The sequence below is a fragment of the Balaenoptera borealis genome, assembly GCF_965194805.1.
Source record: "Balaenoptera borealis genome assembly, chromosome: 3".
NCBI classification, from domain to species: Eukaryota; Metazoa; Chordata; class Mammalia; order Artiodactyla; family Balaenopteridae; genus Balaenoptera; species Balaenoptera borealis.
In genome coordinates, this window is record NC_138866.1 from 5,112,473 (window position 1) to 5,131,725 (window position 19,253).

Consider the following 19,253-nt stretch of genomic DNA (forward strand, 5'->3'; position numbering starts at 1 on the left):
TGTCCCACCGTGAACATGCACCCAGTTCCACGTGGTAGACTTGACCATGGACTTGTGCAAAAGCTGCACACGCTCAGGCCGCAGAGTGGCAGTCCTTCCTCTTCCTCCTCCCTCTGGGAGGCCCCTGGGCTCATAAGGGAGCCCCCCATCGCTGTGCCCACTTGCCCCGTGCCCACACGTGCAGAGGTGGAGGTTGACGGGGCCCTGTGTCTGGAGCATCAGGGGTGCGGCCACCACCTGGGCAGGGGGTTTCTCTGCCTGGTCCCTCCCCGCCAAGCCTGCTCTGACCTGCTCCCAGGGGTCGGACTGGGGACCTTGTCCTTGTCCCGGAGGCAGCAGCAGTGGGGTTCTGTCCCCGACCTGTACCCACGCCAGGCTCTCCGGAAACACACATCCATCAGATGGGGGCGCGACCTCTCGCCTGGGCCCAGGCTTGCTGGCTTCAGGCAGATTGGGCTTTAGGGACAAGAGCATGCTTTCGCCCGGCTCCTCGCTAGTACAGGAGAAGTGCTGGGAACTCAGAGACCATCCAGTGTGCCCGTGTTCCAAGTTTCTTGTTTCTTTAGGAGACTTTTCTTTCTCCCCAGATGAAGCCTTGTGAGGCTGAGCTGCTCTGGTGATAGCCGTGGGTGCTTGTGTGTGTCATGGGGGGGGCACCTGGGTCCTGTCCTCGTCTCTTCCTCACGAGGACGCTGCTGGCGAGTGGGGGTCTTGCCCAGGGTCTCCCAGCGAGTGGTGTCAGGGCCATACCCAGCATCCCGAGAAGGGGGCAGCCGTGTGGTGCTGGGGCCTTGGCCCCCCAGGGCACTGCATACCCACCTGCCCTGGTCCCCTTGCTTCAGCCGAGGGCCGACCCTCAACCTACAGTATGCAAAAGCACCCAGGGACCAGGGTGTGGGCAGGGCATCTCCAGGGTCATGGGCGGGGCTCCTGTTGCCCCTGCCACCTGCTGCCACCAGGGCTTGGCCTTGAGGGTGGGTAGGTGCCCTGGAGGAGGGCTTTGCTGAGAGAAGGGCCGCTTCTGGCCTGCTCAGGGCTTCCTGGCAGCAGTTGATACCTTGCCTGCCTTTGGGTTCCTAGGGTGGCTCAGGTGGCATCAGCTTTATGAGGACCCTTGAGCCACTTCCTCTCCCCTGGCCTCTGTTTGCTTACCTGTAAAATGGGCACTCACTCACTCACTCCATGTGTAACTGATCACCTGCTGTGTGCATGGCCCGGGGGGTACAGTGGTGTCCAGGCAGAGGCCTACCCCCAGGGGGCACTCTTGTGCTGCCTCCTTGTCCTGGCCAGCAGGCTCATGTATACAGGAGGGCTGTGGAGGTGGAGAGAACTCCCTGGGCAGGGCTCAGCCCACAAGTAGAGTACTGGTCTTATTTTGATGGGGTCCAGGGCAGATGGGGTTTCCTTAGCCTCCTTCCTCCTGGCCTCCTGCCAATAGCCTTCCCCAGCCACCCCCAGGTGGCCCGGCACTTGCTCTGGGCTCTCTCAGCCCCATAGGCTGCCCTCTCTTGCTGATGGGGTATTGGGGTCCTCCTTGTGAAGCCTGGCCCCGACCCCTGCTGGACTGTCAGGTATTCAGGGACTGGGCTGCTGGGTCTCAGTGGTCACACCTGTGTCTCAGTGCCCAGCTGGACTTGGTGGATGCATCTTGGGGAACGCTGGCTGCACCCACCTGCTCTCCCAGGCCAGGAGGGGAGGCTGGTTCTTGCCCAGAATAAGGAAGGTCTGCTTAACCCAGGGAGAGTGGCTTCATAAGGTAGTGAGTGTACCATCTTTGGAGGTAATCAAGTGTGGATGGATGGATGGGGGGGGATGGATGACCATGTTTGGGCATATTGAAGAAGGAGATTGCTGCCATGGGTGGGATTCTGGCCACGGTCTCATGGGCTCTAGCTTGTGAGATTTTATGATTCTGGCACCTATATCTTTTCAGTGAAATCAAATTGCACAGAAACCTCCAGCTCTGTGCAAAGTGGAAAATCTGCCTTTGGCGAAAAGCAGGGGAGAGCAATGTTATTCTTTTAACTATCTTCGGGTGACGTGGCTTTGGGGTTTGGGTGGGAGGGCAGAGAGCCTCTGTGGATTCCCGTTCCCCACTGCCCACCCTCTCCCTCCACGGCCTCTATTTAACTCCAAAACAGCTTTAATTAAAAATGTGCCAGTGTTCACAGGCTAAATTACTGTATTGCAGTTCATATTTTCTTTCTCATGTCGGCTTTAAAATTTCATCAACACAGCTGCTTCCTCTGCAGTGATTCATCTGGAGCCCAGTATGTGGTATGATTTTTCCCGTGGATTCTGTGCCTAGCCGGGCTGTAATTGACGCGGGGGCCTCCGCTCCGTGGTTCCCTCCATTCACTTCCCTGCTGGGCTGATCAATGAAGGCTCCACATGTGCCCAGAAGCCAGCTTCACAAAAGAGCAAGAAGCAGGTTGGGCAAGAGTGGGCGGCCATCCGGGGAAGAGGAGGCAGTGGTCCAGGCCCGCGGCTGTGACCGGCCCCAGCCGGCCCCCCTCCTCCTGGCCCCTGTGCCCGCTCTTCCCATCCTGCCATGCCACACAGGGTCACGGTACACTCAGGTTGGAAGTGACCCCAGGATTTACACCAAGCATGGATGGGGAAACTGAGGCCTGGGTGGAGGAGGATTTCCTGGGACAGGTGACTGTATTAGTTTGCTAGAGCTGCCGTAACAAAGAACCACGCACTTTGGCGGAGGGGGGTGCGTGGAGAAGGGGCTTAAGCAACTGAAATGTATTGAATGTGTTGTCTCACAGTTCTGGGGAGCATGGGGTCAACAGGTCAGCTTATGAATCTGACTGGGACACAATTCAACCTGTAGCAATGGTGTTGTTGGCCTGATGGTATAAGAAAGTGGGTTTGAGCCCCGGAGGAGTCTGGATTCAGATAATCCCTGCTCCACCACTCACCGGCTGTGTGGCTTTAGGTAAGATACCTTATGTCCCGGTGCCTGGTTTCCTCACCTGTAAGACAGGGATGGTGGTGACGCCTGCTACAGCACTGACTGGAAGCTGGGGGCGCCCGGGCAGTGCTTGCCCTTCTCTCCTTTTCCTGGTCTTGGGAGCCTGGGATTTTTCAAGGTCTGGCGGACCACGCCCATTCAGCCGGGCTTGGTCCCTGATGGACTGCTCCTTTTTGCCTTTTGTCTGAGTTTTGAACCATCCAGGCCTTGGGACTGAGGAACAGTCTGCTACTATCTGAGCCCGTTGCTGACACCTCAGTACTGTTTCCCGCATCCCCAAGGAGGGTTGTTTTGGTTGGTTGATCCCCTTGCCCAAGCCCTGCGGAGATGCTGGCCTCATGGTATGTCTGTGGTGGCAGTTCTGCTCGCTGGCATCTTCTGTGACGTGCTGCCTTTGTTGACAGGCTCTGGGCCATCCCTGCTTCGCCTGTTTGGTGTCCGGGGTTGGCTGTCATGTCCCCGCTCCTTCTGTCATGAGTGATGTGGTCTCCGGAGGGCTTCATCTGCTTCATTAGCAGAACCTTAGAACAGTCCAGCCTCTTCCTCAGCCAGGGAGGGAACCCCCTCTTTCCATCATCCAAGCAGATGGTCAGTCTAGCAACGTGGGCAGGAAGAGAGACTAGGAATTCTGCCTCTGTCCCCTATGCCCGAGGCTTAACCAGTGTCCACCGTGAGCCAGACACTGGGTGGTCAGCATGGTAAGAGGCCAACCCCAGAGCCAGAGGGCCTGGTTCCAATCCCCAAAGTGCCACTTACCAGCTGGGTGGCATTGGGCCAGTGTGTTAACCTCTCTGTGCCTCAGGTTTCCCAACTGTAAAATGGGGACACTAATGGTGTCTGCCCCAGGATTAAAGGGCAAATCACGGAAAGCACTGAGGGCCGGGGCCGGCTGGTGATAAGGGTCATGGGTCAGCCACTGTGACCTCGCCTGTGGGCCATCCAGCAGCTGAGTGTCCTTCTGGACCCCAATTGATATGCAGGCAAGCAGAGACCTGGAAGTTGGTGAGTTGCTCAGATCCACTCAGTTGTGATGGGATTTGGATTTTGCAACACTTGTACCCTCCAGAGTCCCCCACCTGCCTCCACGGAGGTTACATGGCCTGCCCCTCACTCACCTCATTGGAGCAAGTAATGGTCTTGCCAGGGGACCCGTGAGGGGATGACGGTCATTGTGGTTGAGACCTGGTCAGCGTGGTACCCATCAGTTACAGGCCACGTGGTTCTGGGCAGTACACACATCCGAGTTTGAAAAATGGTTTAGGACCTGAAGTTGCATGGGAGTAGGGGGCAGTGCCAGCTGTGGGTGAGAATATCAGCCACGTGTTAACCACACGTGGACGCCACGCTGCCTCGTCTGAACACTAATCGGAAGAACCCACTGGATCCCCGGCCACGCTGCAGCCCCTTTGATTCACAGCCTGCTAATGAGTTCTCGTAAAATTAAAGGGGAAAAAAAGAAGGTAAATCTGGTTGGTAGGACCCGTATGTTCTCGTGAGAGACCTTGCAGGCCACCTTCGCCCCGAGGACAGGCAGATATCTGGCCTTGCCCAGCTGGCTGGGATCTCGGGGTGCCTCTCAGAAGGGCAGCTGTGTTCCGGTGTGAGCCTCGGGGAGGGCTGTGAAGGGGTTGGGGCCCCAGTGCCTGGCGTGTGGCAGGCGCGCTGTCAGTCCTCGTGCAATCTGGAGTTTCTAAAAACATGGGGCTCCTGTGAGGCGCCTTGGGGACCCCGATCTTGGCCCTTGGCCTCCCTGCTCCAGCCCAGCCGAGGTCCTGGCGGCTTTGGGCTAATGGGTGTCCGGGGGGGGAGGGCAGAGGTGAGGGTCGTGGTTGGCATTGCTGGGTGACACTTGCTCTCTTCCCTTCCAGCTGCCCCGCCCCTATGGCCGCCCGAGAAGCTGGCTTCAGGTAGAGCTGCCCGGCAGGGCTTGTTTGCAGTGCTGTGTGGGGTGGGGGCTGCTTGGAGTGCTGTGTGCCCTGTCTGCTCTGGGTGCCCCCCGCAGCGCCCTCCCGTCTCTTCCTGGGAGCTGACCACCACCTGGGTGCCCTGGTCCTGCCTTTAGATTCATCGTGGGATCCGCCCTCTCTCTGAGCTGGCGTTACTGCCCAGCTTTACAAAACAACAGCAAAAGAGTTATGAGACAGTAGCCTCTTGGCGATGCTCCACCCAGGCCCCTCCTTTCCCACCTCTCACCGGATCTGCCCAGCTTGTGAGGTCAGAGGGCAGGTCGAGATCCCCACTTTGCAGGAGAACCTGCAGTGCCTGGTAGGGTGAGGGCTTGCCGAGGCCGCAGAAGTTAGTGCTGGCTCCCAGCTGGCCCAGGTCCCCGGGCGAGGTCTCCAGGGGTGCCTGGAGGTAGGAAGAACCCACCAGCGCCCAGTGCTGGGCTCCCACCCTCTCCGAGCGCTACAGCCTTGCCACCCCTGGGAGGCAGGCGTGACTGCCCTGTGTTAGGGTTTCGGAAAGCAGGGTTGGTGTCACTTGGGATCGGAGCCCTGTCCCCATGATGGAGACACCGACACCTCCCTGTGCCACGAGGGCTGGCAGGCTGAGGGATGGCTCCCACTGATGGGGTCCTGCCCCTGGTCACTGCCCACACATCGGCCCGTGGGCCCTGGGTCTGGGGATCTGAGCGGCCACCTGCGAGCAGATTGCCACGTGGGGACGCCTGGGCGCCCCCGTGTCGGCGCTCACCTTCCATCTCCGCAGTGGCAGGCCTCGCTTCACCTGTCAGGCACTGCCTCCCTGCCTGGGTGCACACAGTAGGACCATGTCCTGTGGTAGCCTGCGGCCCACCCGAGGGGCTGAGAGCCCTTTGGGACCAGGAAGGCAGGGCGAGTAGCTGCCTCTGAGGGAGCCCGGAAAGCGGCCCCCCAGGGAGGAGCCCTGAGTGGAGGGGCGGGGAGGTGGGCGCCTGGCCTTGTTTTCTCTGAGTTCTGCCCTTGGCCCGTTTCTGTTCAGCACCTCCTTTGACAGTGCTCCCCAGGAGGATCTGCAGGTGGCCTCGAGGGAGCCCCCGGCGTTGCAAGCAGGAGTCCCTGGGCAGGCGATCACTAGGTGCTCCTGCTGGGAGCCCCCTTGCAGCCCCACAGAGGCCCGCTCTGAGCTGGGTAGCGTTGCAGTGATGGCCCTGGACGGAGGTCCCGGTGCCCTTGACAGTGGGATGGGAGGCTCTGCAGCCTCCTGGGTCCCTCCCTCCCGGTCCAGAACTCCTGTGCTGCTTTTCCGTGGGGGCCAGGGCGGGGTGGAAGCGGCCGTTGCTGTAGCTGCCGCGCTGGGTCATTTCCTTCCCTTTTAAGGATCCGGGCAACCCTGTTCCAGCTCCTGCTCTGTGTGTCAGATCCGCTTCCCTGTGTCCCGAGGGACCCCGTTAGGGGGCCTGGGGGGGCAGGGCAATCCTCTCCTGGGGAGCAGTGGTGCGCCCGTGTCCTGCCCGCCCCGCCACCCCAGAAGGCCACTTCAGCTTCGCTCCACCTCAGTGGTGAAACCCTAGGGATTTCGTCTTCCAGGGCACCACGAGGAGAATAGCAGGATTTTTAATTTGGATTTAAGTGCAATTATGTTTCTTCATTTCGACGCGTCATTAGCCACGTTGCCCCAACATTCTCCCCGCCAGCTTTGTCGCTTGCTCATAAGTGCTGTGGGCTCGCAAATAGTTACGGACATCACCGGAGGCAGGGGTGGGAATTGCATGCTGCTAATTAAGAACTCCCCACCCTCTTGCACCCACACCTCCTCCCCAGGGAATTATCTGCGGGGGAGGGAGGAGACGCACAAACCTGTGTTTTCAGTAGCGGCACGTGGGCTGCTTCTGAACCCATTTGGTCCGGGATCAGAGGAGCTGTGGAGGAGGGGAGACTCAGCCCAGAGCAGAATCTAGACGGGGTGCGGGTAAGGACAGGGCAGCACCCGCCGTCCTGGTCCCAGGGGCCGACGGGAGAGAGCAGTGGCTCCAACGCCTGGCCCTGTGGTCAAATCCATGCCAGTGTGCGTGTGCGTGTGTTTGTGTGTGTGTGTGTGTGTGTGTGTGTGTGTGTGTGTGTGTGTTGGGCCAGCCGGGCCTTGCACCTGGTCCCTTGGCTTTCTCTCACCAGGCAGGTGGGGATGTGCCTGCAGAATTGTGTCGGGGCCCCAGTGAGAGGCCTGCGGCCCCAGGGGCGGACATTCAGCGTGTTGAGTTTAGAACGCGCTTTCCATTGGAGAAGATTGTGTAACTGTCACAGAGATCTGGCCAGGAAAATAATTGGTTTTGGGATTTTTGCCTATAAATGGAGCTGGGGGTGAGACCCCCAGGGAGGCAGGGGTGCCCTGAAGGGGGGATCCCCATGGGAGGGTGAATGAGTGCTGGGCGAGGGGCGGCGTCTCTTTCTTGTTGGTGCCTGGTGGCAGAGGCTCGGCTCAGATAGACCCCTGGCTGGGCCAGGAAGGGTCAGTATGCCTTGGGCTCTAACGCCTCAGGTTAACCCAGACAGGCCTTGGTCAATGCGTGACAGTCCCATTTTAAGATAGAGGACTGTGACCGAGGTCCCCCTGTAAGACCCTACTGCAACTCAGGGGACCCCACTTCTCTCCCCTCTGGGTCCCTTGGTGACCTTGGCCACACTCCGGTCCTCCCTAGGCCACGGGAACAGTCCTTAGCTAGGCGGCTGGTCTCTGCTTTCCGTGGGTGGGAGCCTGGGGTGGGGATGGGATGGGAGTGGGGTAATGAGGGGAGTGACTGCCTTTCTCACGTTCCCCCTGGCCGCCTCCACTCCTGTCCTGCAGGTACTTACAGGGCATTGCTGTGTGTGCCCAAGCCCTTGAGACCGGGGGGGTCTGACCTGGGTCTGATGGGGGCGGGAAAGCAGAGCCCAGGGCGCTGGTGAGGCTGGAGGTCCCGTGAGAGATGGGGGCCTGGGTCCAGCGGCCGGCGGGGGGAGCTGGGTGTGCGCAGGGGCCTCCGGGCAGAGCAGGGGAGTGCTGAGGAGCAGGAGGAGGGGCCCCCAGGCGCGGCCGCTGCCCCGTCTTGCTCCCCCCAGCCCTGGCCTCTTCCCCTCCAAGGGTTTGTTTGGGCAACTCAACGGCCTGCTGATTTATGGGACGTTCCGCTGCATTTTATCTGCCCAGAAGTGTTTCCGCAGTCCCTTTGAAGTAGAAGAGGGTGTTGGGGTCAGAAGCACCACCCCAGGGTTGTAGTGATGCAGAGGGTCCAGAGGCCAAGGTTTCTGCTCAGCGGGGCCGGGGGACCTCCACTGGATTGAGCGTGACCCCTGGGTCCTCCCCCTCTCTGGGTCCAGCCCCAGCTTCTGGAGGGCTCTGCTTTGCCCCGAGGGGAACCACCTAAGGCCAAATATGTGCTTGTTCATTCATTCAGTCACTCATTCATTCGTTCATTCACTCCTGCTTCCCCCCCTCCTTCTAAGCGTGCCCTGGGCATTCATTGGTCGTGACCCCGGCTGCGCTGGTACCTGTGGATACAGAGGCTGAGGCCCGGGGCTCACACTCACGGCGGAGGTCACGGGCAGCGTGTCAGGGCGCTGTGCACGCTCACCCCTCGGGCAGCCCCAGCCCCGTGGGGGCGGGAGGACTTCCCCGAGGATGTGGGCCCCAGGGGCTGCAGAGGCCGTTCCCCAGGCCATTCGGGACCCGAGTGCTGGATGCTGGAGCAGAGGAACGAGGGGGGCGGGGCGGGGCGAGCCACGCCCTCATTCACTCACCTGTTTATTCAGCCATTCAACAAACGTTTATAAAACACACAGCAGGGAGCGAAATGAAGCCCCTGGCCTCGTGGCTCTGACACCTGAACGGGGAGATGGATGTCAACGGCTACTGATGACAGTGGCCGTGAGGACAGATAAAATGGGGGGGGGGGCAGGGAGGGTGCACAGGCCGGGCCTCCAGGCAGGTGTGAGGAACAGAGCAGCGGGGGCCCGCGGAGGGAGCCCCGCCTGGACCCGGCAGACGTGTCTCGTCCAGCAGTCCAGTCCGAGGGCCTGACGGGAGCATCCTCGGCCCGCTCAGCCCAGCCCCTCGCCTCTGCCGTCTAACCCTCTCCCCTTCTCTCTCACGCAGCAGGCAGGCTCCGGAGAGTTCCGGACGCTGCGGAAAGGCTTCTCCCCGTACCACTCGGAGTCCCAGCTCTCCAGCCTGCCGCCCTCCTACCAGGATGTGCGGCAGAATGTAAGTGCCCCTCCCCCTCGAGCCCCACTGTTCCCACGTGGACCGCCCACCTCCGGAAGTGGAGGGGTGAGCCTCGGGCCGGCTGGTGACCCGCCCAGGGCACGAGGATGGTCCACGGCTGAGCTGGGATTGGGATTCTCAGCTTCTGCCCGAGCTGCTTCCGGGGCAAGGCTTGGGCTCAGGTCCAGAGTGGCCTTCGTCATTCCTCCGCCCTCCCGGGACGGCGCCTGGGCTCCCGACCCTCGACGCTCCACCCTCGACCCTTAGAACCTTGTAAGGGCCCGGCGTGGTGGTGAGAGGTGGAGGCCCAACTTGGGATCCCGTTGCCGGCAGCGCGGGCTGGGGCAGAGGCCACGAGGCCCAGCCGCCGTCTCTCTGTGCAACTCGTCCGCCTGTGTCACTCCTCGGACACAGCAGGGAGTTGCTGCCCTGCTGGCGCTGGAGCTTGGGGTGGGGCTGCCCTGTGTGCACGTGAGGGCGACTACCCCAGACTTTGTAACGGAGGTGGGGGAGGAGCTCAAGTTTATGGCTGTGGGCTTCCGTTGTCACCAGGGCGCCTCCAGGGTGATCCTGGCTTCTCGCCTGGGCTCTGACCTGCCCTGGGTGGGACAGGGAGGGCAGCGTGGGGCCAGCTCCCTGGGATGTGCATGCCCGGCTCAGGACTGCTCCCTGCAGGTGAATGTGCCCGTCATCCCTCTGTAACCGAGGGATGTATTCTTGTATTCAGAATACACAGAGCTACAGAAGCAGAAAGTACACTAGTGGTTGCCAGGGGCTGGCGGGAGGCGGGAGGTGGTGATGAAAATGTTCTGTTGGATGACTGCACAAATCTGTGAATGTGCAAAAACTACCTCCCAAGAAGCACGCGTTCGCGTGAGCTCTGTAGATGTTCATTGAGCATCTGCTACATGCAGGGCCGTGCTGGGTGCTCTCCACACACAGAAGCCCTGCAACAAGGCAGGGACTTGATGAGAAGTCCCCACGGAACAGATGAGAAACCGAGCTGGCCTGAGGTCACTGCAAGGTGGGCCTGGACTCTCCCCCAGGGTCCCAGCCCTGCTGTCTCCCTTCCATCCCGGCCAGTAAGGGCAGCCCCAGGGTTCCTCCCGGGGCCTCTGCGCTGGCAGGAGCAGGCTGATGCTGCCACTGGCTGCTGGCCGAGCGCTCTGCTGTTTCTCTTCTGAGGCCCTCGCACCTTCGCCAGGAATGTAGCTGCTGACGCTGTGCAGGCAGCAAAGCCTGCCGATGACAGATAATCCAAATATTTATCCAGGAGCCCCGTGGCTGAAAGAGGCCCCATGATGAAGGGCTCTGACGAGCCCAGCATTGCCCCCACAGGAGTGGCTCCCCCAGCCCTTCACACCCTCTGCCCTCTGTTCATTCTGATCGACTGTGGGAATCCTAACAGCTGACGGTACTGGGCACTGAAGTCTTCTTGGTGAGCTGCGAACTGTAAAGTGCCGTGCAAACCTGGCTGGCTCCTGGGATGTGCAGATGTGAGCAGAGGGAGCTCACTCCCCCAGGCTGAGCCCCTGAGGCCTTGGCAGTGCTGCTCAGTGCTAGCGGAGGGCATGAGTCTTCCGGAAGGCTTCCTGGAGGAGGCCTTGGGAGGGGCTCCCTGTGCCTTCTTAAGGCTGCCTGCGTGCCATGGGTTGTCACCCCCCCCTTTGGAGGGAAGGAAGCTGAGGCCCACCGGGGTGGGGTGGGATGGGATGGGACGGTTTGCCAGGGTCACATGGCTAGTGCGTGCCAGCACCAGGCCAAGCTGGGCTTGGAGGCCAGGGGCCAGCGTGCAGCACGAGGCTGGGGGCAGGTTCCTGGGGCAGACGGAGAGGGTGATGGTGTCTTGTGGGAGGGGCAACCACAAAGGCTGCTGAGGAGGCAGTAGAGGGGCTGGAGCTGAGGTGGAAGCTCAGAGGCCAGGCCTCTTGTGGTGTTTATAGGCCGCTGAGCCCTTGCTGGGCCCTGGAGGGCGCGTGGGTCCACAGGGAGAGGAGGTTTGTTGTGGGGGGGACCCCCTGTGCTCTGACACTGCCGGGGGCCTCGTCTCTTCCACAGCTAGGTGTGGGCACATCTTCTGTAAGGCTACCTGCTTGTCCACATGTCAGAGAATCCCGAGGTGAAGCAGGTGACCCTGTGGGGTGGGGACACCTCCTCCCTGCCCAGCTGGATGTCCCCACCCTCCTCACTTCTCCCACCCACTGCCTGTCAGTGGAGCGAGCAACGGAGCTTGTACCCATCAGCGTCTGAGAGGACGAGGCTTTCGACAGGTCCCTTGGGGAAACTGGTTTCCCTACTTTTTTTTGGTCAGTTGACTATTTTTAAGTGTCCATTTCAGTGGATTTTAGAATCTTCACAGATCTGTGCAGTCATTACAGCAGAACATTTTCATCACCCTGGAAAGAAACCCCGTGCTCCTTAGCAATCCCTCCCCGCAACCCCCCGCCCCCAGCCCCTTGGCAACCGCTAATCTACTTTCTGCCTCTCCACATTTGCCTTTTCTGGATATTTCATATAAACCGGAATCATAAAATATGTCATTCTCTGTGACTGGCTTCTTTCACTTAGCACCACGTTTCTGAGATTCATCCACATTGTAGCATGTGTCAGACCTTCATTGCTTTTTACTGTCAAATTTTATTGTCCACATAAATTTGGACAAAATTTTATGTCCAAAAATTGTGTGGGTACCCCACATTTTGTGTGTCGTTCATCAGTGGCTGTGAATGGGTTTGTTTCCATTTTTTGCCTATTGTGACTCGTGCTTCTCTGAACACCCCTGCACAGGCACTTGTGTGGACGCCTTGTGTTCAGTGCTCTTGGGTGTACACGCATCTCCCCGCTTTTGGCTCCAGCGCTGGAGTCCCACAGACCCGGGTTGGAGGCTCGGCCCCCTGGTTTACTAGCTCTGTGGCCTTGGCAAGTCGTGCAGCCTCCCCTTCCTCATCTGTAAAGTGGGAGCATAGAAAGACAGCGTCTGCGCCGAGGGTTGCAATCGGCACTCCGTGGGCTGCTCTGCTCCAAGTGGGCTCTTAGGAAGTCGGGGGGAGGCATCACCGGGCTCTCCAGGCTGTGGTCCTCCCGCCATGGCAGGCCTGCAGCGGTGAGCTGGGTTTGGGAAATGCTCTAAAGGTCGCAGTCCTGACCGCTGTCCGGTGGTGGCTTCAGTCGCAGGATGCCGCGGCTACGCTCTCATTAGCACCTGCCGTCCGCTCGGTGGGGTGGCCCAGGAAAGGGCTGGATTGCACGGCCTATCCCCGGGCACTCCTGGCCTTTGCTTCAGAATCGGCCCCCTTGCAGCGCAGGCGGTCAGGGAGCCCCAGGCGCAGACAGGACCTGAGGCCAGAGGAGCCGAGGGCCGGGCGCCTTCCTGGGCTGTACTTGTGTGCTGTCGCCCCCTGCTGGCCTTTAGCGGGGAGGGCAGCCTTCTGCCTCAGGGTGCGCACCTATGTGTGTGTGACCCGCCCCCAACCTGTCTCCCAGAAGCTGCTTTGGTTCCCCCGCATGACGCACCCGGCCGGGAACCAGAGACCGGGCAGCCTGGGCCAGAGTTAGGGAAACAGCATCCCAGGGCTCTCCATACACCCTGGGACACAGGGACCCTAGCTGTCGTCCAGACAAGGAAACCGAGGTGCAGAGTGGGTCGGGCCTGCCTGGAGAACCTTGCCCAAGCCCAGCTCTCCCGGACATCAAGGCTGTGGGGTCTGGCCTCTGCTTGGAGCCAAGAGCAGGGCGAGCCTGCGAGGCCCTGGGAGCAAGTCCGGGCCACGTGGGCAGGTGGGGAGAAGGCAGAGGGTGGCTGCTGGTGGTGGAAGATTCCAGGCCCCAAGGGTCCCCGCACAGCGTCCCAGGACCCCTGGGCAGGGTCCCAGGGTGATGGCCTCATCAGCCGAGCTCACTGAGTTGGCCTGGTCTCTGGAGGGGTCATCGGGGGCCACTGACGGAGAAGGAAACCAAGACTCAGAGACACGAAGGATGCCCAAGGATGCCAGGGTCTCCTCCCCATCACGCACTCCCTGGGGTGTTCTTGGTGTTTAATTTCTGCCTTCCGGCATCTGCCGGTTCCCCTCAGGTCCCCTCCCAGCATCTTCTGACCTCCCGGCTCCTGCCGCCCCGCAGTTCCATCGGTCTCCTTGTGTGTGGGCTCCTTCTGTGCGGCCCTGATCCCTTCTTGACCTTGCTCTGGGGCCGGGGTCCCCACTGCAGCCCCAGCCAAAAGCCCTGTCTTCTGCCCCATGGACACCTGGCCAGAAGGAGCTGGCCAGCCGGGGAGAAGCCGGGCAGACACTCGGCTTCCGACACGGGCGGGCAGAAGGCCAGGGAGTGGATCCCTTCCTCTCCCGGCCTGTGTCCCGGCCCCCCAGGCTGATGTGGGAGGTGGGCACATGGTTGCCAGTTAGGGTGTTGGCAGAATGAGGTGGCACTGTTCCTGGGTGGCCAGACAGAACTGGGAGGGTCAGGGCTGGAAGCCCCGGGAATGCCCTGGGGGGTGGAGGCCGGGGAGGGAGAGGGGCCTTAGGAGGCAGGCCACCTGGGGTTGGAGCCCAGGTCCTTCGCATCTTCCCGGGTGACCTGCAAAACAGACAGCAGGACCTTCCCTGTGGGCTGTTTAGAGGAGCCTGCGGGATGTGTGTGGGGAGTCGCGATGCTGCCCCCCTGCCCTGGCCCAGTCCCCACGCCCAGCCTCCTCTCCCCCGTCACCTCCACCCCCATTTCCTCCAGCCTGGGCCCTGGGCCCGCAGACGCGGTGCCCTCTCCCCGCTGCTGGTCACACCTGCGGCTGCCACCTGGGAGCCAGCCAGGGCGAGCTGAGACGCACTTCCTTCCCACAGGGCCCGGCCTGCACGGTTCCTGAGCTGTCCTCGGGCGGCTACAGCTCTGCGGGACAGAAGCCTGAGGCTGTCGTACACGCCATGAAGGTGAGGACCAGGCCCTGCCGGCTCCCGCTCCCTCGGGGGCCCCCAGATCCCTGCTGCACTTCAGGAGCCTGTGACCTTGGACCCCACGTTTGCCCTCTCTGAGCCTGGGGGCAGCTGAGCCGCAGGGCGGGGACTTTGGTCTCTGGGTGGCCGTGGCTGCCTGGAGCACCGCGGAGGGGGGATTCGGAGGCGCTGGGTAGCGGCCCGGGGAAGCTGAGGCCTGGGGGAGGTGGGGGGAGGGCTGGCACTCCCCAGGGTGGGGGATGGGGGTTGGGGGGCGAGGCTCAGGTCTCCCAGGCCCACTCTCCTCCTGCGCCCTGCTCAGGGCCTCCGGGTGCGCCCCGGGGTGCATCTCCCACCACGGCATCCCCGTCCCTTCACCTGTATGTGCGCTGCGGACGCAGCGCCCGGTCCCCCGGGTGTGAGGCCCGGCACGGCCGCACAGACACGGCACACTGGCGCCCGTGCGGGCGGTGACCAGGACACACCCCTGACGTGCGTGAGCTGGGCTGTCCGTCCTGAGGCCCAAGTGGGGGCCCGGGGTCGGAGTGAGTCAGTCCCCTTGTGTGACAGTGGCCCCCACCCCACCTGTCCTCTCTGCTCCCGCGTGACCGGTCTTCAGCTCTGCCCCCGGTGCTGACACGGGGTGCTGCTTCCCTCGTGCGGCGTCCTCGGTGACGCTGTACTGCGGGGAGAGGACGCGAAGGGGGGAAGGACGACCTGGCCCTTAGGCCTCTCCACGCCCCTGTTCCCTGCACACCACCCCTCCGTCCCGGGACCCCACGGCTCCCGTTTGCAGCCGGGGCTCAGGGCGACCTGCCTGAGGCCTGCCCGGTGGCGTCTGCCCCTGACCCTGGGACCTGTCCCCTGCAGGTGCTAGAGGTACATGAGAACCTGGAGCGACAGCTCCAGGACAGCTGTGAGGAGGACCTGAGTGAGAAGGAGAAGGCCATCGTCCGCGAGATGTGCAACGTGAGCCTCCTGGGCCCGGGCTGGGGGCGACCTGGGGGGCGGTCCCTGTGCCGCCCTTACTCCCCGCAGGAGGGGCCAGTGACCTGGGGGGCGGGGAGCAGGTGCTGGGGCTTCGGGAGCCCCGGCCTCTCTTTGTCCCCTTGACTTCCTCCCCCTTCCCCCCTCCCTTCCCCCTTCCCCTCCCCTCCTCCCCTCCCCCTTTCCTTTTCCTCCCCTCCCTCTCTCTCCTTACCCTTCCTTCTTTCCTGCCCCCTTCCCTCCCCAAGAACAGGGTCCCTGACCTCTGCTCTTGCTCGCCCCATTTATCCTGACCCCTGACCCCTGACCCCTGGCCCCTGTCCCCTGATGTCTGTCTGGCTCCCAGCCCCCCAGCATGCTGGTGCCCCTGCTGGCTGCCAGCGCACAGGTGGTGCTCCCGGGGGTGCGGGCGGGACGCTGCATTCTGCGGGACCCTCCACCCTGGAGCGAGCTGCCTTGGCTTTTGGAAGCTGGGCTTCTCTGGGTCTTTGGGGAGGCAGAGCGTCATCCCCCGACCCGCCTGGCCAATACGCATGGTCTCTTTGGACTCGTGAGGGAGCCAGCAGGGAAGGTGGATCACGGGGCTGCACCTGGGCCTCGCTTGGGGTGGGGTGTCCCGAATCCCCCTCCTCTGCCGCCTCCTGGGTCTGTAGGCCCCACTGGACAGCCGCGAGGCCAAGTCTGCCCCCAGACGTGACCTGCTCGGGGTGGGAGGTATGGTTGTGAGGGTGGACGTGCAAAGATGTACTCTGAGGGTCTCTGGGCCTCACGCGGCCTCCGTGTCCCCTCCCGGCCCCATGGCTCTCGGGACGCAGGTGATTCTGAAGAGCGATGGGGCAGTCTGTGCGCACAGGCCCCTGGGCAGGCTTGGGATGGGCCCTCCACTCACAGCTCGCCCCTCCCCACAGGTGGTCTGGAGAAAACTGGGAGATGCCGCCAGCTCCAAGCCCTCCATCCGGCAGCACCTGTCTGGAAACCAGTTCAAAGGGCCTTTGTAGGGCCGTTCCTCCGTGGACGTGGACTGGCCCTGCCTGGGGTCCCCAGACGTGGGCAGGCCCTCGCGCCGAGCCACCGTCTTCTTTTTCCGTGGTGAATTGTACATAGGACGCTGCCTGCTGTGGCCTGGCTTCCGGGGGTGCGACTCCACTCCCCAGCCCTCACACACCAGCAAAGCGGGAAGACTGCTCCCCGCGGCAGAGCGGCCTGGACAGCCTCGTTCCTGCTCTGGGGCCCGGGCTCTGCGCTCCACTGGCGAGGGGCTGAGGCTGCTCAGAAATGTCCGGCCCAGGAACCGTGCCAGGCTGTGCCCAGCCTTGGTGGAGCGGCGCCTCATCAAGCCCTCCATCCCCGGCTGCCACCTGTGCTGGACAGAGGCCGCTGGCAGCTGGACTGATGCACGGGGCACCGCTTCTGACCCGCCTGCTGTGGCCTGAACACTGGCTCCATAAGCACTGGGTCCCCAGAGTCGTGGACGAGGAAACTCACCCGCGGCCCTTCCTCTGGCCCCGGGGCCCGGCCTCCTTGCTGCTGGCTCTGCTTGTTTTTAGAGTTCACGCCCCCACCCCTGGCCACACACTCTGCAGTGTCCCCTCACCCTGTCCTAGGCTGTGCCCTATCTTTTTGGGTCCCTCCTGCCCAGGGCCCGAGGCGCCTCCATTTCTGTGCTTCGCATCATGGGCTGTGTAGAGTCTCTGGGCTGGGCCTCTCTCTCCGCATGGGTGGCACTGGGCCGTGGCTGGGCCTCTGCTCAGGAACGGTTGCCCCCGGAGCTTGGCCCCCTCTTGGATCACTGTGGACGGAGTCACGTGGCCGCAGGTGAAGGAGTTCTGCCCTCCTTGGGAGGAGCCCTGCTTGGCTCTGGTTTTCATTTTCCTGTGTGACCCTCAGCAAGTCACTCAGCCTCTCTGGGCCCCTGGTCGGGAAAGGAGGGCTCAGAGGTTCGAGGCCATCTGCTCTAGTCAGCCTGTGTCCTCACTCACAGCACGCGAGCCAACGGGGTCCTCCTGCTGGAGAGGCGGCTGGTGGGTGGGCTGGGTGGGGCGGAGGCCCCAGCTGAGTTCCGCTGCCTTGCTGCCTCCTCTCGGTGGGCAGTCACCTCCCTTCCTGAGCTCAGCGTCCTCCCCTGCAGAGTGGGCAGCCTAAGGCCCTCCTTGCAGGGCTCTGGGGATCCAATAAGACCTTCAGTGTAAAAGGATCATGTATAAACTGTAAAGCGAGACATGTAAATTTTAAAGTTTGTGTGCGAGGGCAGTGAGGCCCAGAGGGGGTAAGCGATCAGTGGCGTATCACAAACGAGATCCCAGAGCCTGGAGGGTGGGGACAGGCCACTGTTGTAACCAGCCCCGGTCCACCCACCATCTGCAGTTCCTCCCCCATCGCTGGACTCCAGCAGTAATTAGAGCTCTGCGCGCGGGCGAGCGAAGAGCCCGAGAGGCTGGCTTGGCATCGGGCAGGCCTCGTCCAAGGCTCACGCGAGGGATGGGGACCAGGTGAGGGGACGGACGAGGCTGCCCCGTCCCTCTCCCCGGCGGGGACTCTGAGCCGTCCCCACCGCCTGTCTGCCATCGGCACCCTTGGGTCGACACTCAGGGGAAAGGCCTGCGGCCCTCACTGTGCCCGAGGAGTGCGGAACGGGTGCCGGTGACAGCGTCGGGCATGGTCCTCTTGCCCTGGGTGTTATAGGAAGCTGTGGGCTCTCTGGGAGGAGCTGGTCCCTAGGTCACGTGGTGAGTTCCCTGTCACTAGGGGTGTGCACTTGGAGCTGGGTGAACATCCTTGGTCATGTTCTGGGTGACTCCTGCCTGGGTGGGCAGTCAGCTGGAGGGCAGAGGCCCCCTCCCGGGTCTTGGAGTCCAAAGAACCACGGAGCAGCTCGAGGGGGTCTGGGTCTCTTGGGTGGGAGCCACATCTGAGAACCCGTGTGCCATGTCTGGGTCAGGCTGGCTTGGCCACCACTGAAAATAAGCAATAAGTCAGGTATCCTGGTGACTGCAGGTCTCCTGCAAACTGACCCAGGGAAGAACAGCCTCCAAGGGACCTTTCCCTGCCGGAGGGAGGTGACCCTGTCCCCTAGTGCCGCGGTGGCGTCCAGGGAGTGGGTCAGGCATTCCCTCCAGAAGCAGCCTCCCGCCTGCCATGGAGGCAGCACCAGCTGGTGCCGACGTCCCCTTCCTGCCCCTGCCTGTGTCCCGGAGCCAGCACTGCATGGGAATGGCTTTCTAGGGCAGACCCATACCTGTGACAGCATCTCTTTTAACGTAAGCTGTTGAAAAGCCTGCAGCGCCTCTGCGCGCCCCACGCGGGAGCCCACGGCTGGGAGGAGGTCCTGGGGGCCAGCTCGGGGCGAGTCCCCGCTCTGCCACTAGCAGGGAGTGTGCAGAGGGTGACACCGGCGACCCTCCTCCCATCTGGAGCCTCAGCCCTGAGAGCTCGTGGTGGGGTGTTGCTGAACCTGGTGTCCTTTCATAAACACTCTGATTCTAGTGCCCGAAGCCCCGTGTGACACCTGAGCTGTTGGCTTCCTTTCCCACTGTGATGGACGTCACCCTTCCAGCCTCATCCCAGGTGGCCAAGCCCATCCTGGAATCGGAATCCACTGAGCACATTTTTATCCAAAAGTTATTAGCCACACATCAGTGTTTAAAGAGAAAAAAGTGACCTTTCATTTTTTTTTTTCCTTGAAAACTTGAGAGGAAACAATACATACTACTGACTTTTTTTTTTTTTTTAGAAACAAAGGAAACGCATGACTGCAGAGCGGTAGAGGTGTATATTATTTTTCATAACGTGGGGGAAGTATTTGTGCTGCTCTCTGGGAATGGGCGGACCGCCTGGCCCCTGTCCCCAGGCCGGCAGCCGCGCTCTATGTATCTATCTTCTGTCGGATGTGACCACCTGAGTACTGGGGGCCGCCCCCTCCCCGGCTCTGGGCAGAGCTGGGAGCCCTGGACCCCTGTGCCCGTTTCTACCTTCTATTGAACCACTTTGATTTGGGGAGAGAAAAAACATTAGAACTTTTTGATAGTGTGGTAAAAACATTGATTTGAACTATTTTAGTAAAAGGAGTAACAGAGAAGATTGTGATTGATAGTGTATACTTTGCGCTAGATAAATAAAGGCTCTTTGCAAGCCTCCGTGGTGGGTACGCAGTGCTCATTTGTTTTGGGTGATGGGGCCCCTCAGGGTGGATGGCCCTGCTCCATGGC

At 61.7% G+C, this 19,253-nt stretch overlaps 1 protein-coding gene across 4 annotated transcripts in view; it reads left to right on the plus strand.

Moving 5' to 3' along the window:
* Nucleotides 1-19,181, plus strand: part of CCDC85C (coiled-coil domain containing 85C) — a gene marked incomplete at its 5' end in the record, with an annotated part of 83,352 nt that extends 64,171 nt beyond the window's left edge. Inside the window, 5 exons of one of the 4 annotated variants that reach the window (XM_082387743.1) lie at nucleotides 4,849-4,887; nucleotides 9,032-9,139; nucleotides 13,972-14,058; nucleotides 14,932-15,030; nucleotides 15,957-19,181. In XM_082387743.1, coding sequence (XP_082243869.1) covers nucleotides 4,849-4,887; nucleotides 9,032-9,139; nucleotides 13,972-14,058; nucleotides 14,932-15,030; nucleotides 15,957-16,046 — 423 coding nt within the window. In that variant the 3' untranslated portion in view covers nucleotides 16,047-19,181. The remainder of the gene's footprint in view (nucleotides 1-4,848; nucleotides 4,888-9,031; nucleotides 9,140-13,971; nucleotides 14,059-14,931; nucleotides 15,031-15,956) is intronic. The other 3 variants (XM_082387744.1, XM_082387745.1, XM_082387746.1) reach the window with 3 other exon arrangements.
* Between the last annotated feature and the right edge of the window lie 72 nt (nucleotides 19,182-19,253).